Here is a 14,199-nt window from a genome sequence, read left to right as displayed (position 1 = left end):
AGATAACACTGGGGGTGAACCCCTGAGCGGCAACACCGTTGGATAAAATTTAACTGCTTTTGACATGTAACCACTGCGAGTCTGCATATATTTGCATAAAGGCAGCAGGCTCAGCCTAGCAACCCGCTCTGACTTACGGGGCCTCCGCTCCAAGGCTCTGGGGGGGCCAACCAGGGGAGAACCAAGAAAAATAAAAACGCAGTGTATCTACAGGAGAGATGTACGGTGCGTACGTGCACGACCGAAAAGAACAAAAGACACATGTGTAATTGGAAGAGACATGCTATTGACCCGGTTTGCTTACAACGGAGGAATTGAGGAATTGACAATACAAGGTGGCTGGAAATCACGAGTTTATATATAGCATCGTACCGTCGATTTGAAATGTATGACATATGCGAAATTTTGACAGACAGAGAGAGATACGAGTATGGAGGAATGAGGGTCCATTCTCCCTGAGCCATGGGGCGGCTCCCCCCATATCCCACGCGGATACCTCGCATCAGGGGCGATTGTGAGGTGGGTGAACCGAAGGTCCCCTGGAAACAGGATCCATTGAGTGCACGAGCAACCCGACGCGTCGGTGTTTACCACATACCCGATTAGGCAGCAAGTAAATAACGCGAAGGCAAGACATTGACGAAAAAAGTAACAGATTCATATGTCGTTGACAAAATTCGGATTTTTGTTTTTATTCTAGAGTGTTTTCCCTACGTAATATTCCGGCGCATCATATACATCACCCATATATATATGGCCGATCAAGTTAAAGATCTCGTAATTATTACTCCCCTAACAACCAGGGGATATACTGAAAAATAAATAAATACAGAAAAAAAAAGAATTATGAACAATTTTTTTGACACGCACCGGGTGCAAGCCCGTTGAGAATCGAACGCGTTAGTAGCAGGGCTCAGGCGGAGAAAGAATGGACGACTTTGATCATAGGAGAGAGAGAGAGAGAGAGAGAGTCTATTGGGCAAACAATAATATAAACAGATCTATATACAAACAAATATCGAAGGTCTTTATCTCTTTTTTTGTGCCCCAGACTTTGGTCGATTCGTATATTATGTCACAGCAGCTGACGAACGATCGACGCGGTCAAATAGGGAAAAGCCCAGAGGCAAACACTAGCGAGAGTACCGATGATCGCATGAAGCTGATACAAACACAAGAGGCCGTGTACCTCGCTTGGAAATAAAGAACTGTCTAGGCGAAATATATACAAGGCTCCAATGACCCAGTGTTTTCCCCCATGGTCAGTAAATAGATCTAGCATCTGATATAGATAATCGAAAATATAGCCTATTTCAATGTTGAAAAGAAACGTTCACCGCCTAAGAGACATAAACACACACAAAAAATAAAAAAAAAAAATAGAGAGCCACATACGGTTTATTTCCTTCCCATGCATTATGCTGTTAGTTTACACACACACAAACTGCCGGATTACTTTTTTCGTCATCAACCTCGTTATTAACTGTATCTCTCTTATTACCCCGACGACAGGGCTACCGGAATCTTTTTATTTAATCGCCAGCAAATCCGGCCTACTTTTTTTTTCTCCTTTTTCACTTTTCCACCATTGGCCTTTAATTTGTAATTCAAACCCCTTCAATTGAGCGGGTTCTCCATCTAATCTCTGGGCTCTGTATATTTTTTGAATGACTTTGATATAGACCTTGACTTTGTAGTCGAAAACGATTTGGTATATTCTGTGCCTTAATAGTATAGACTCCAAAGTACAGTTGTGACTTCTGCGTTGCATATATATCATGTCCGAAGGAGTGATTGAACATGCTTCCAAAGCTGCTCTGACTTTCTTCGACCCCAGCCCACTAACCAACAAAAGCTGCTCTAATGGTATGGATGTCGATTCGTCACCTTCCTTCCTGCCGGAGGACCAGCTCTCCGCCAAGTCCAAGCGGCTCAAAAAGAAGAACTGCCTCTTCCCCGTGCCCAACCTGCAAACCAAGAAGGACATGGTCAGCCCGACTGCGTCTTTAGCGGCCGACCTCTCCCAGAACTTCTACATTGCATCAACGTAAGCCTACAGAACACAGGATACCAAATAAAACGAGAGACTAACCGTTTAGCCCTACTGTGCCGACTCCGCGGAGAGCACTCTTTGCATCGCATTCCTTTACGACCCCATCCACGTCGTCGAACGCGCTATCTGCATTGTCGACCCCTAATTCCGTCGCCCACAACGACGACGACGACGGAAATTGCATGTCAGACACCGACACGGACGAATCGCCGCTCCCCCTGAAAACTTGCATCTCGCTGTGCGCTGCGAAATCCATCTGCAAGCCCAAGCGACACCAGACGAGCCTTTCGAGCATGGCTTCCTTTATGCTCGAGACCAAGCCGGACCTCTCCCCTTCGCAGGACCGCCGAAGCATCTTCCGGCGCACCCAGTCCATGTTCCAGCATCCTGAAGACGTGGTCATGGAAAACGCCGTTCACACGCCCAAAATCAACATCACAGCCCCTTCATGCGCTTCGACACCACCCAAGGACGCCAGCGATCGGTGTCCACTTGGAATCAACTCGTTCGCCGTCAAGGAGGACGCGTTCCGGCGCATTGGCCGCGATACGCTGTGCGAGATCCTCGACGGCGTGTGCTCCGACCGGTACGAGTGCGTAGAGCTCATTGACTGCCGGTTTGAGTACGAGTACAAGGGCGGCCACATAGACGGGGCTGTCAACATCAACACCAAGGACCGGCTTGAGGAGTATCTGCTCTCCAACGTGCGCAATGGCAAGACTTTGGTGGTTTTCCATTGCGAGTACTCTGCACACCGGGGGCCTCGTATGGCCCAGCACCTGCGCAACTGCGACCGTCAGCTCAACATGGCACGATACCCCGAGCTGTACTATCCGGACATTGTCATTCTGCAGGGCGGGTACTCGCACTTCTTTGAGAAGTTCTACGACCGGTGTGTGCCCCAGCGTTACGTTGAGATGAACGATTCGTCTCATCGGCGCACCTGCGAGCGAGAGCTCCACAAGTTCCGCCGAACTATGAAATATTCTTCCAGGCCATCGACCTACACGACTTTTACGACGCTTACGAATTGTATCTCTAATGCATGCCTCTCACCCATCAACTTCCGGTTCCCGAAGAAGGCCTCGTCTTTGAGTTCCTCCCCGGAATCCACGCCTACTAATACCGACCGTAATACTATCATCGGCCAGAAGCTTTTCGCCTGACTACGCATTAGACTCATATATATCATTATATTCTCTTTTCCAGCATGAATCCTCCGCGAAGCGGAGCTACGGGGGTTTGGGGGCTGGCCCCCAAGTCAACTGTTCATGGGGGGGGGGGGGCATGGGGTTCCGGAGATGAACTGTACATGGTTTATTAATCATTAAAAATCGTTAGTGGGGCGTATCGGGTCGTTAGTGGGGGTCTAATGCTTCGTAGTTCGGATCAGGTTCTCGACTTGACGCTCGACCTCGCGTGATTTCTGCCGGAGCTTCTGGTAGTCCTCGGAGGAGCTGTTGAGCTGTGACATTTGCATTCTGATTTGCTGGAGCTCAGACTGCTTTTTTTGGAGTTTCTGCTTGCCGGACTGGAAAAAGAACATAATGATCAATTGTTCGCCGAATATATTATGGGTTCTATCAGGGGGGATTCCGATCGACGAACTATGCTCTAAATTATATATTCCCTTGGGCGAGAAAACCGCGGAAAGTGGATCGAGGAGTGAATTGGAAATAGATCAAAGGGGGAGGGGGGAAAGGGTCTTATATATTCTTGGAATTGATTTTTTTCGCCAGCCCTGCACAGAACTCACCCGCTGCCATGCTTCGGTACTTCTGTATAGGCCGGCGGAGTGCATCCACTCACTGAATAAAGTTATTCAGCCCCGGCTCTGCCTGCTGGCTATAGGCCTGCGTCTGCGCATTACACCAAGCGTCCACCTGCGGCTCAGCCACACATTCCAACGCTCATCGCCGTAAAAGAATTCCCACCCCCTGGATTTTAAAACACACCGATCGTGGTTAAATATAGAAACTATGGACATAACCCCGGCAGTTCGTTTTAATCTCCCTTCGGACCGTGCTGTATTTCCGAATGACAGCTACTGGAGTTGGGGTTTTTGATAACATAGTGTGCGTGTGATTTTTTTTTTTTTTGCAGAGCCGCTTGTGCAGCTATCCGGTGGTGTCCTGTCCAATCAAGGGGCACCAACACCCGCCCGCCTTGACAGCTTATGACTGAGATTCTATCATACAATGTGCAGGTCGCGAGTCGTATTAGACTCACTCACCCCCGGAAATAAGGTCACGGGACCATATTTTTGTCGGCTGAGATGTAGTGATGTAGTGCAAGCTCGCGCTTTCGTAAGGCCGCGTCGCGCTCTTGGAGTATCATGTATTCGAGTCCCATGACGTACTGTTCTGATAGGCTACATCCGGCTTCCGACACTTTCTGCAGCCGGCACATTTGCCGGGCTATCTGGTATCTCTGCCTCAATATTTGCCTCAACTTGATATCGGTATTTCTGTAGAACTCCATCATTTTTTGGTCTTCTACCCTTCTACCCCTGGAGCGGAACATCGTTTATAAATTTATCTAGATCATCTAAACAAGACTTGTATTACAATTCGACCTGTAAACTTGGTGTATGGTAGTTGGCGCCGGTTGGAGGTGACAGGTCCCGTGACCAATCAGACGCGTAAAAACGCGTAATTTACGCGTCGCGTGCTTGGCGCGCTGCATATGCGAAACGCAACACGGCGCCGGAAAACTCCAACGGTTCTTGGCATATTTTTCAATCGACTCAACACGATGCGCTTGAAATTCTAGAGATTGCCATTCTCCTGAAAACTTCTGCTTGAATTTCCAATGTCCATGTAATGCTTGTATTACCGTTACTATTAGTAAAGTGGACATATCCATTGATCGCTTTCTGGCAGCTACTGACTTATTAGAAAGACAATGCCGAGAAATAAAATGAAGGAACGCTCTTGGCGGTAAAATGATGTATCATATAGAGCACGTGTCCGATAGCGGTGCAATTGAGTGCCGTTCGATGTATACATGAGGTGGACCAAACGCCCCAATTCATGACGGGCCATGGTCCCATGACCGTTGATAACTTGTGATGTTTGGTATTTCGGGGTAGTTGCATTCACAACATGGTGTTAATATTGAAGAGCACCCACTAATGTTATTGATCAAGAGTTGGCTCATATGTGACATCCGGGTAAGTTTGTTGAATGTATTTTACGAGCTGCCTTTTTGCAGTACCCAAGACTCGGGGGTCTGGGGGCTGGCCCCCAGCTACGGGAGCTCGAGGGCTGGCCCTTGAAGACACTCCACGGCTAGTACTACTACGCTACGCCAAGTTCTTTAGGACATCTTATACTTCTTGGACCAAATCATGGCAAGGTTCTCTAGGGAGGCGGCTCCACTAATGATTTTCCGTAATAACCTGCAAGAAAAACTTCTACGAGTAGTTGTAATAAAAGTAACGGGTTTAAAGATATAATAGTTCTAGGAAAAGATAAAATAGGAAGAAAGAAAATGGCTTGTTAACGCGGAGGACCCCGGGCTTCAGCGACGTATCTGGTGAACTTTTCCACCTCGTCCTGGCAGATGATGAGCCAGTCTTGGTTGAAATTGTAATCAAAGTCGCCTGGACGCACACGCGTGCAGATACCCTTCTCTCTGGCTAAAGAGTTCTTCCACCGTTGAAGCTCCGCTTCGAGCTTCTCGATTGGAGTGTCCTTTGGAGGCGGAGAGTGGAACGGCACCCGGATAGGGAGCCCAATCTCGTTGTAGACAATGCTCTCCTCGAACTCCTTAATCTGAGCATCCCAAAAGGGAGTTGGATGCTGAGGCTTCGACGGTTGCTGACCCATTTCACTCAATTGCGCTTTTTTTTGTTTTGGTCACCCAAAGAGCAGACTTCCCCTGCTCTTTTATATTTTTATCGCCAATCGTGTTAGGTCCCGTCTCGCATATAAATTTTTTATCAATCGTGTTAGGTCCCGTCTCACAAGTTTTATCGCATAACTTCATCGCCATCTTCATCTACGGTCTTTGTTTCAGCAGCCTCCATCTCCGTATCATCGCCCGTCTCATGATCATCACCTTCGCGGTCCCCATTGTCTTCATCCTCTTGCTGATCCCCATTGTCTTCCTCCTGGTTGAGGCCCAGTACCTCGTCTCGGAATTCGTGGATTGATTTGATAATGGACCCGAACTTGGATTTACGCTCGGTCCACTGCTCCATCAGCGCGGTCCGCTGCTGCTCCAGAGACTCAATCTCCTCTGCAGTCGTCTCATTCTCTCGCATGTCATCAGACCGCGAACAATTGAGCAGAGCGATGATAGGTACCTTGGTGTCTCCTTCTGTAACAAAAACCTTCTTCGCTCGCATCATGCTGTCGACGAAATTGCTGTACTCTTCCTTCTGGTGTCGCACTTTCTGCGCCTGTTCAAGCTGCTCCTGCAGAACGTTGGTCTTACTCAACAGGGCCTCGATCTGTCTCTCGCTCTGCTGTTTTTCTGACTCGTAGTACTCCATCTCGCGGCCGTTCATGTCCAGCTGGAGCTGCAGCTTCTCTAACATGACCTCAAAATTGCGAAACTCCGACTCGATCTGCCCCACTAGCTCCTCTTTAGCACCATTTTCTTGTGAAGCGGTTTGACACACCTTCAAAATCCGCTTATATGCAATCTCCGAGGTCGCTACTCGGTCTCTGATGATGCTTTCCTCGTCCATGGTGCTTGATATCTCGAATATCGCACTGGAATTTTCATTTTTGGACCTTCCCCAATTCTGTAATTCATCGAATTTTAATTGTCCACTGGCACTACGGTCTCTTGTATAGTCAAGACGAACTGCTTGTTATTTTTAAACTAAATCACTGAATTGAAGTGATTGACTAGTACAATAATTGTTAAGAATATGAAGACTTTGTACTGCGTGGCCGTAGATCAAGCCCAACACTGAAGTACCGGGGTACATCCATTGTAATGTACTATCTATACGATACATCTCATTTGCAAGTTATTATTATTAATTGCACAATATTCAACTGTTTTAAGTACATTTTATAAACTCTGCATTAATATATAGGCGGTTATTTTATTCATTGCTCCGTACTGTACGTGTATACTCGGTATAATGTAGTGAAATAGTTGCACGGTCCTTCACACCTCAACACCTCGTTACACCGTGGTCGGCTAAGGCAGTTGGCAGTTGTGATGGACCTCATAGAAGCGACACAGGCGGCCTCGCAAGGTGACGTTGCCAAGTTTGCATCCGTTGTGACCAACAACAAAGACCTGTTCCTCGATGGGGACGTCTTCGCGGCGAATTCGGCATTAAGCATAGTCCTGGCACTGTTCCCAGAATGCAAGTTTCTTGATGCCGGGTTCATCCACGACCTGTGGGCCAAGGAAGAGACCCTGAATAACTGGGTGCTCCTCGCTGAGGCGTCTGATGCTACCAGCGATGCTACGAGCCTATATCCCCAAGCGGAGATTGATTCGCGGTCCGATGCCATTAAGCAATTCATCGAAAAGCGAACCGCCAGCCTGGGCTGGACGCGCGAGGATGGCGAATCTGAAGAGTCTACTTACGCTAAATGGGTGAAGATCCGTACTAGGCTGGTTGATAGTTTCTGTGGGGACTTTGACGATTCGGTGATGGAGCGCAAAGACACGCCAAAGGAACTGGCTGATTGGTTCGAAGGAACCGCCTGCGTAGTTGCAAAATATCGCCTCCACAACCAGGATAACCCTGGTAGTCCCGAACTGACAATTGAACAGCTCGAAAAGGCGGATCCTGTTGAAACAGTCGAAACACTGCTCGCGGCATCAAAGCCACTGACTATTGCGCGGGACTTTGAAACGCTGGCCCTGCCATATGCAGCATATACAGACTCATATTCAGCATTAGCTCACTGGATTGGAAGTAAGAGTCTGGAGCTTGACTTTCTACAGCCAATCTCGAGGAATGTCAAGCTCGATGAGGGCCAGGATGTCAAAATCCTGAGGCCGATCCTTGCTGCGTGCTATAACTGCTCTTGCTCAGATGAGAGTACGAATCAGAGCCTGAACCGTATTAACCTCGCATTGCAGAAAAAGTCATTCAAAAACAGTAGTGGCGGCTCTTCGCTTTTGGAATCTATTAAGGAGACAGACCTGGAATCGTTTGACAGTCTTTTGGCAAGTCCACTTACTGAACTGACGCAGCAATCTCTGGCGCTGTTTTCCAAATTCATCCAAGCAATCGATCTTCTATCTACCCTTTCACTTCCACAACTGGCCAGGATATCCCTCTTTGGCTCAGCAGATAACCAGTTCCATCTGATACAGCAGTATATCACCCTGTCGACTGAAAAGTGGGATACGCGTTACGGCAATATCGAGTTTCAGCTTGAGCATATCTGCCACAAAGCTGACCGAAGCAAAGTCCTCGCTTGTGTCCTTCGGAGTGCCCTCAAGTCAGCAGCATTTGACTTTGTCAAGCAGAACTTTGAGATCCCACCTAGCTCAGACTACGAAGAAATCGTGCTGGACGAGTTTAATGAATTCTTCGACAAGGCCACTAACGGAAACAAAGCTCGAGGAAGCATGAAGCACGCTCAGCAGTGCCTCGACTTGCTTTCCGAGCCACTCTCTGCCAAAGCAGAACAAGCCCGCGCCCTCTTGGAGGCAACCGACAACCTTTCTAGGTTCTCACTGACTCTGACTCCAGGTGTGCCACTGAAGCCGGCTGACATTAAGCTACACGGAGATCCTCTAGACATTGTTCATCGGGTGCTTGAAATGAACCCAGCTGGGTACAAGCAGCTCAATGAGCTGGTGGAAATAGCACAACAGCTTTTCTTTGGCCTCACTGGCGATTACGAGCCAAGCTATACCACAGTTGACACTGTCGAGATCAAAGTACGTGCTATGTGTGCTGAGTCCGCTCTGGTGAACGACGATTTCGCTACTGCCTACAAGTACTGCATGCCTGCACTTGCTACCTTGAAGAATTCCCAGGTTGCATGGACCGCCTGCTACCAGGTGGGCCGATATATTTCGCCAACGTGGACTTCTATTTCAAGCAAAGTTCTCTCCGATAAGTCTTTAATTTTGACCCATACCCTCGATATCTGTCCGAAGGAGAATATTACTGGTGTGCTCTCAGCCTGGAGGAATGTAGAGGCCCAGCTCAGCGAATCCACCGACAGGCGCACTGAAAAGCAAGAGATCAAGAGACTATCACCGTCGCCAGGTAGTGCTGGTTCTAAGGAATCTTCTCCCCCAATTAATCAACAGAGGCGACGAGATCAGATATCCAATCTCTTAGTTAGTGGTCTTGGATGGGCCATTGGTGCAAACTCCACGCCTACTCAGTAGTTCGTGGAACAACTAATCAAAAATAAATATGAACTAGGCGTGAAAAAAAAAAAGCGATAGGGAGTCGTATCAATTACATAATTGGAGTGGAATAAATAAAAAATCGCTACATGCTTTGTGCGCTGAGCTCAGTGGTATGCTCCTGCATGGCAGCGAGGGTATCGAAGTCAATGTCGAATGATGACGATGTCATCGCGCGATGTTGGTGGACATCCATTGCATCGTTTAGCTCTTCGTGATCGGAATCGGTGTCTTCGGCTGGAGAAGGCTCCCGAGTCGTTTCGTCGGGCTTTTCCATGCCCCATGCACTGAAGATTGTGTTGCCATTCTTTTGAGCGCGGATCTCGTCTTTCGTGGATCTCCTCTTCTGTGGCTCCTCTTCTTTATCAATGAGTTTACCATCTGCAGATAATTCTTTCAACGAGTCATAAAACTCAATGACTTTATCATCAACCCGAACCTTGGAGGCTTGGAAGCCTAGCACCTGAAGACCGTCCAAACTTGTTGCTCGACTCAGAGCAACGTAGCTCTGTCCTTTCTCAAATACTTTACTAAGGTCCACCTTCACGTGTGGAAGCGTTTGCCCCTGCGCTTTATGGATAGAGATAGCCCAGGCCAGGATGAGTGGAACTTGAGTACGCTGGGCAACAACCCTGCCATCATAATCCTCTACCTTCCAGGTTTCAGGCTGAGCCAACTGCGTTCTAAATGTTCCATTCGGCATTGAGTATCTGACTAGCGGGTACACTTTCCCCACGAACTGGGAGTCTGCCTTGATTTTGTCAATGGTAGCATACTTGCGACGAAGTGCAGCAGAAACTTCACTTCTGCCTTTGCGCGGCCCGTATATCTCATCCATTTCTTCCTGGGTAGTCTGAGATACGTTATTGATCTTAGCATTGATGTTGTTGACAATCTCCGTCGCCGTGGCGACGTCAGCTTGGTCAAGGTATTTCGTGTGAACGAGATTAAATGACGATTCGCTCATAAACCCCACCACGGTTCCAATGATACCGTTTACCAGCGTTTCATCAATATTCTTAATCATCATAACCTGTGCTCCAACTTTTAATGATAGTTTTGGAACACACATGAGGTTATCCAGATTGGTTTTCTTCCCTGCATACGAGCCATCGTTCCAGTCTTCGCACTCGTAATCATAGCATTTACCGGGCAACTGTCGGAGGCGTGCTTGGTTGGAGATCTCAACATCTGCCTTTCGCGGATACAGCTCTGTTGCCGATATGCCTTCTGGCGTAGATATCGGTCGCTGACAATGTATCTTGAAGAGTTGTACAACGTTTTCGTTCACTATTCCTTTTCTCATTTTGTTCAGGGCTGAGCTCAGTCGGTTGTCTTTTTGCCTAAAGACCTGCTTTAGTTCAACAGCGTGAGTGAGGGTTTCTTTCCATGCCCGGGACTCGAAAATGAACGAGACGGCTTGATCTGCTTCAGGAACCGGGGGAAGCTGATAGAAATCGCCTGTAACCACAATTTGCATCCCTCCAAAAGGCTTATCCTTCCTTTTGCGTATAGCGCGGCCAATCTCATCTAGTTTATCAAAGAGCTCTCCGTTTACCATGGAAATTTCATCGATAATAAGCACCTTAACTTGCTTCCAGCGGTTGGCGATTTTTCTATTCCGGCGTATCTTCTTGATTAATGTTTCAACGTCCTCTTTCCCCAGACCGATTCCTGCAAAGCTATGCAGGGTTACGCCCCCAATGTGGCAGGCTGCCAGACCAGTCGAGGCCGTTACGGCCACTCTGGTGACTTTGCGGCCGGCGTTGGCTGCCTCGGTGACAGCCCGGGGAGTGTCAGCTTCATGCTTCTCCCGCAATACTTTGATAATGTGCCGAAGAAGAACAGACTTGCCTGTACCAGCTGCGCCAGTGAAAAACACGCTATGCTTGCCATTGACAACTAGGTCCATAACATGCCGCTGTTCAGCAGAGAGAAATACTGAGGCAATGACCCCATCGTTGCCTTTGGAGATAGGTCTAATCTCTTCCTCGTCAGAGCAATTACCAAAGACCTTGTCTTGGTAGTCGAGTACGGCTTGTTGAATGGGATCTGGAAGCTGCTTAGCTCTTTGCTTCCTGGGCTTTGGGTTTTCTTTCTTTTCCTTCTCCACTTTTGTGCGATCTACAACTACCGTTGTAGAGGGTGGTTTATCCAGTGAGTCCAATTGCGGGCTAGCCTTAGTAGAGTATAGTTGTGAAGCAGCCTTAACAGGGTCCAGTTGCAGGTTGTTGGCATCTGCAGCTGAGACGAATTCGCCCTTGAAAGCAATTGGAGCATTTTCCCCAACCTTCCGTGATAACATAGGGTCCAGCTCTGGCAGTTCATTTGGAAATTCAGTCTTTTGAATCACATCGCTTTCCGAAAGCGAACTGAGAATGCGTAGCTGGTATATCCGCGACTGTGCTTCTACTGCGGACTGTCGTTTTGGAATGCCTAGAGCTGTGGTTGCACGAGGTCTCAGAGGAGACAATGCAAAAGGCGATGGCTGAGATCGAGCCGGATTTGATCTGGCTCTCTGTGCTGCTGTGGGCAGGGGCGGAGAAGTAGCAAATGTATCCGTTGAGGAGGGTTCCTTGACTTTAGTCTCTTCTAGTCCGCCTTTTCTCTTCTTCCTTGGATTAGGGTGGTGGACTACTACTGAGGAAAATAGCCTCAACAGTGGATCCTCCTTGGATTGCTGGGTTAAGGCTCTCATAGTAGACGGTGTCAGGTCCACAGCACAAGGCATATCATTGGCAATCTCCGCCGCTTGCAGCACTTGGACGTCCAATTGGCGCTCTTCTTCCGAAGTGAAACTGCGTATGGGACTTGATGGAAGGATCGGACTAGATGGAAGGTCCTGTACCGCCACATTCGGCCTCTTCAGCGGACTCTCCCGCAGTTGAGCCACGTTGGATTCCTTCAGCGGGCTCCGCCGCAGTTCAGAGATCTTTCTAGGGCTCCTATTGAGCCGTGGCGGAGTGCATACTCGCTTCCGCGGGCTAGACGGGATCTCTTCGATAATGCTACTACTATCACTGAAGTCATTGACGTCAAAAAGGACGTTCCCCGCTTCGTCCAACAGTTTATCCCCTCGAACAAAGTGAGAGCTCATGACACTTCGGGGAAGCGGCCACAAGGTTCTACGAAAGGCGCGAATGGTGCTAAGCGTGGCGGGGGGGTTAGTTACACAACGATACCAAGCCGTTTTAAGCAATTATAACAGGAACCACATACAAATATGAAGGTATTGCCCAGGAGACAATACCTTTATAGCTCGAATAAAAGATTTACACTAGTCGAAACACGTCTAGTCAGGATGACCTATCTATAAGCGGTCGGTGCGACGCGTGTCGGAGGGCAATTTTTCTGCCACACCCAAACGCCAATTTACGCGTAGACAAAATCACATAACCGACCAGGGGTAAAAGATGATGAATCTATCGTGGAAGAAACTACTTCTAGATCCTAGAGTAAGTAGATCCGTTCTCGTTTATAGTTTTTTAGGAGGTTGCTAACAGAGAGACAGGAACTCAGGATTTCCACCGTACTCAGATGCGGGCAGTCATTCCGATGGAAGCGAAGCAGCGATGGGAATGTATGGTCGATAGGCCTCAAAGGACGCATCATTTTCCTCAAGCAAGACCATGAGTCGCTGTACTACGCGTCGATACCTAAAGATGAAGGAGAGGTTAGCGACACGTTGGCGGTTATCCGCGATTACTTCAACCTTAAAGTCAGGCTGGTTGATCTGTATGAAGACTGGTCCAAGTGCGATAATCACTTCCGAAAGACAGCAGTGGACCACCTGAGTGGAATCAGAATACTGCGGCAGGACCCATGGGAGAACCTGTGCAGTTTTATCTGCAGCTCTAACAACAATATCAAGCGTATCTCGCAGATGGTCGAGAACCTTTGCATCCACTATGGTAATTTCATTGCTTCACATGATGGAGTGGACTATTACGACTTCCCTGGCCCGGAGAAGCTGGTTGGTAAAGATGTAGAGGGACACCTTCGTCAAATTGGATTTGGATACCGGGCGAAGTATATCCAAAAGACCGCTGAGATGGTGCATGAGAAGGGGTTGGATTATTTGCATGGACTAAGGCAGGCGAGCTATGAAGATGCCCATTCTGCGCTGAATGAATTTTGCGGAGTGGGGCCCAAGGTGGCCGACTGTGTGTGCTTGATGAGTTTGGATAAGTACGACTGTGTTCCGGTGGACACCCATGTATGGCAGATTGCACAGCGAGACTACCGCGTAGCGAAGAAGTACAAGTCGCTAACACGGCCGGCGTATATCGAGGTGCAGGAGCATTTTCGTAGGTTGTGGGGGGAGTATGCGGGCTGGGCCCACTCGGTTCTTTTCACTGCTGATCTAAAGCTAGAGGCGGTGCCGACAATTACTAATGATTCGAAATCTGTGGTAGAGAACGCTTCTCCAGCCACAGCATCTTTGCCAATTGAAGAGCCTCCAGTGAAGGGTGATCCCAGTAAGAAAGAAGAGCTTTCCGAACCAATTATGAAGCGAAAGCTTGAAAGAGTCGAGGATAACGCTAGGCCAATCCGTCGTAAGAGAGCAATTGCCGCTCCAGCTTAAGCAGTGCACTTTTTTGAAGAAAAGCAAACGCTCCACCGTTGATGGATATAGAGAGCTGGCCATAGAGTTTAAAGATATGACTATTAGAATCTATTCCTCTGCCCACCTGTACTAACAACCCTTACTGTCGGGGGACCAGTCCCCCAAACCCCCTGGGGGCTCCGCTTCGCGGAGATAATGAACCTACTTGGACAAGTACTTGTATTTTGCA

At 48.3% G+C, this 14,199-nt stretch overlaps 6 protein-coding genes across 6 annotated transcripts; 3 read left to right on the top strand and 3 right to left on the bottom strand.

The window, feature by feature from the left end:
• Window positions 1-1,778: 1,778 nt before the first annotated feature.
• MIH1 (putative tyrosine protein phosphatase MIH1) lies at window positions 1,779-3,219 on the top strand (the record flags this gene model as incomplete). Its single annotated transcript, XM_076682272.1, has 2 exons — window positions 1,779-2,047; window positions 2,100-3,219. The coding sequence occupies 2 exons, from the start codon at window positions 1,779-1,781 to the stop codon at window positions 3,217-3,219; spliced, it is 1,389 nt and encodes a 462-aa protein (XP_076543518.1).
• Window positions 3,220-5,553: 2,334 nt separating this feature from the next.
• TRVA0_002S03136 (uncharacterized protein) lies at window positions 5,554-5,883 on the bottom strand (the record flags this gene model as incomplete). The annotated part of the gene is made up of 1 exon (XM_076682271.1): window positions 5,554-5,883. The coding sequence occupies one exon, from the start codon at window positions 5,881-5,883 to the stop codon at window positions 5,554-5,556; it is 330 nt and encodes a 109-aa protein (XP_076543517.1).
• Window positions 5,884-6,026: 143 nt separating this feature from the next.
• TRVA0_002S03114 (THO complex subunit 7 family protein) lies at window positions 6,027-6,749 on the bottom strand (the record flags this gene model as incomplete). Its single annotated transcript, XM_076682270.1, has 1 exon — window positions 6,027-6,749. One exon carries the CDS (start codon window positions 6,747-6,749, stop codon window positions 6,027-6,029), a length of 723 nt encoding a protein of 240 aa, XP_076543516.1.
• Window positions 6,750-7,234: 485 nt separating this feature from the next.
• SEC39 (Sec39p) lies at window positions 7,235-9,382 on the top strand (the record flags this gene model as incomplete). The annotated part of the gene is made up of 1 exon (XM_076682269.1): window positions 7,235-9,382. The coding sequence occupies one exon, from the start codon at window positions 7,235-7,237 to the stop codon at window positions 9,380-9,382; it is 2,148 nt and encodes a 715-aa protein (XP_076543515.1).
• Window positions 9,383-9,488: 106 nt separating this feature from the next.
• PIF1 (DNA helicase PIF1) lies at window positions 9,489-12,735 on the bottom strand (the record flags this gene model as incomplete). Its single annotated transcript, XM_076682268.1, has 2 exons — window positions 12,623-12,735; window positions 9,489-12,549 (listed from the first exon to the last, which is right to left on the bottom strand). Exon 2 carries the CDS (start codon window positions 12,498-12,500, stop codon window positions 9,489-9,491), a length of 3,012 nt encoding a protein of 1,003 aa, XP_076543514.1. The 5' UTR covers window positions 12,501-12,549; window positions 12,623-12,735.
• An 81-nt stretch (window positions 12,736-12,816) lies between these two features.
• On the top strand, window positions 12,817-13,988 carry OGG1 (8-oxoguanine glycosylase OGG1; the record flags this gene model as incomplete). Its single annotated transcript, XM_076682267.1, has 2 exons — window positions 12,817-12,858; window positions 12,915-13,988. 2 exons carry the CDS (start codon window positions 12,817-12,819, stop codon window positions 13,986-13,988), a joined length of 1,116 nt encoding a protein of 371 aa, XP_076543513.1.
• Window positions 13,989-14,199: the final 211 nt, after the last annotated feature.

The sequence above is a fragment of the Trichomonascus vanleenenianus genome (assembly GCF_965637985.1).
Source record: "Trichomonascus vanleenenianus strain CLIB 3782 genome assembly, contig: TRVA0_002S, whole genome shotgun sequence".
NCBI classification, from domain to species: Eukaryota; Fungi; Ascomycota; class Dipodascomycetes; order Dipodascales; family Trichomonascaceae; genus Blastobotrys; species Blastobotrys vanleenenianus.
This window is presented reverse-complemented; position numbering and strand designations above follow the sequence as displayed.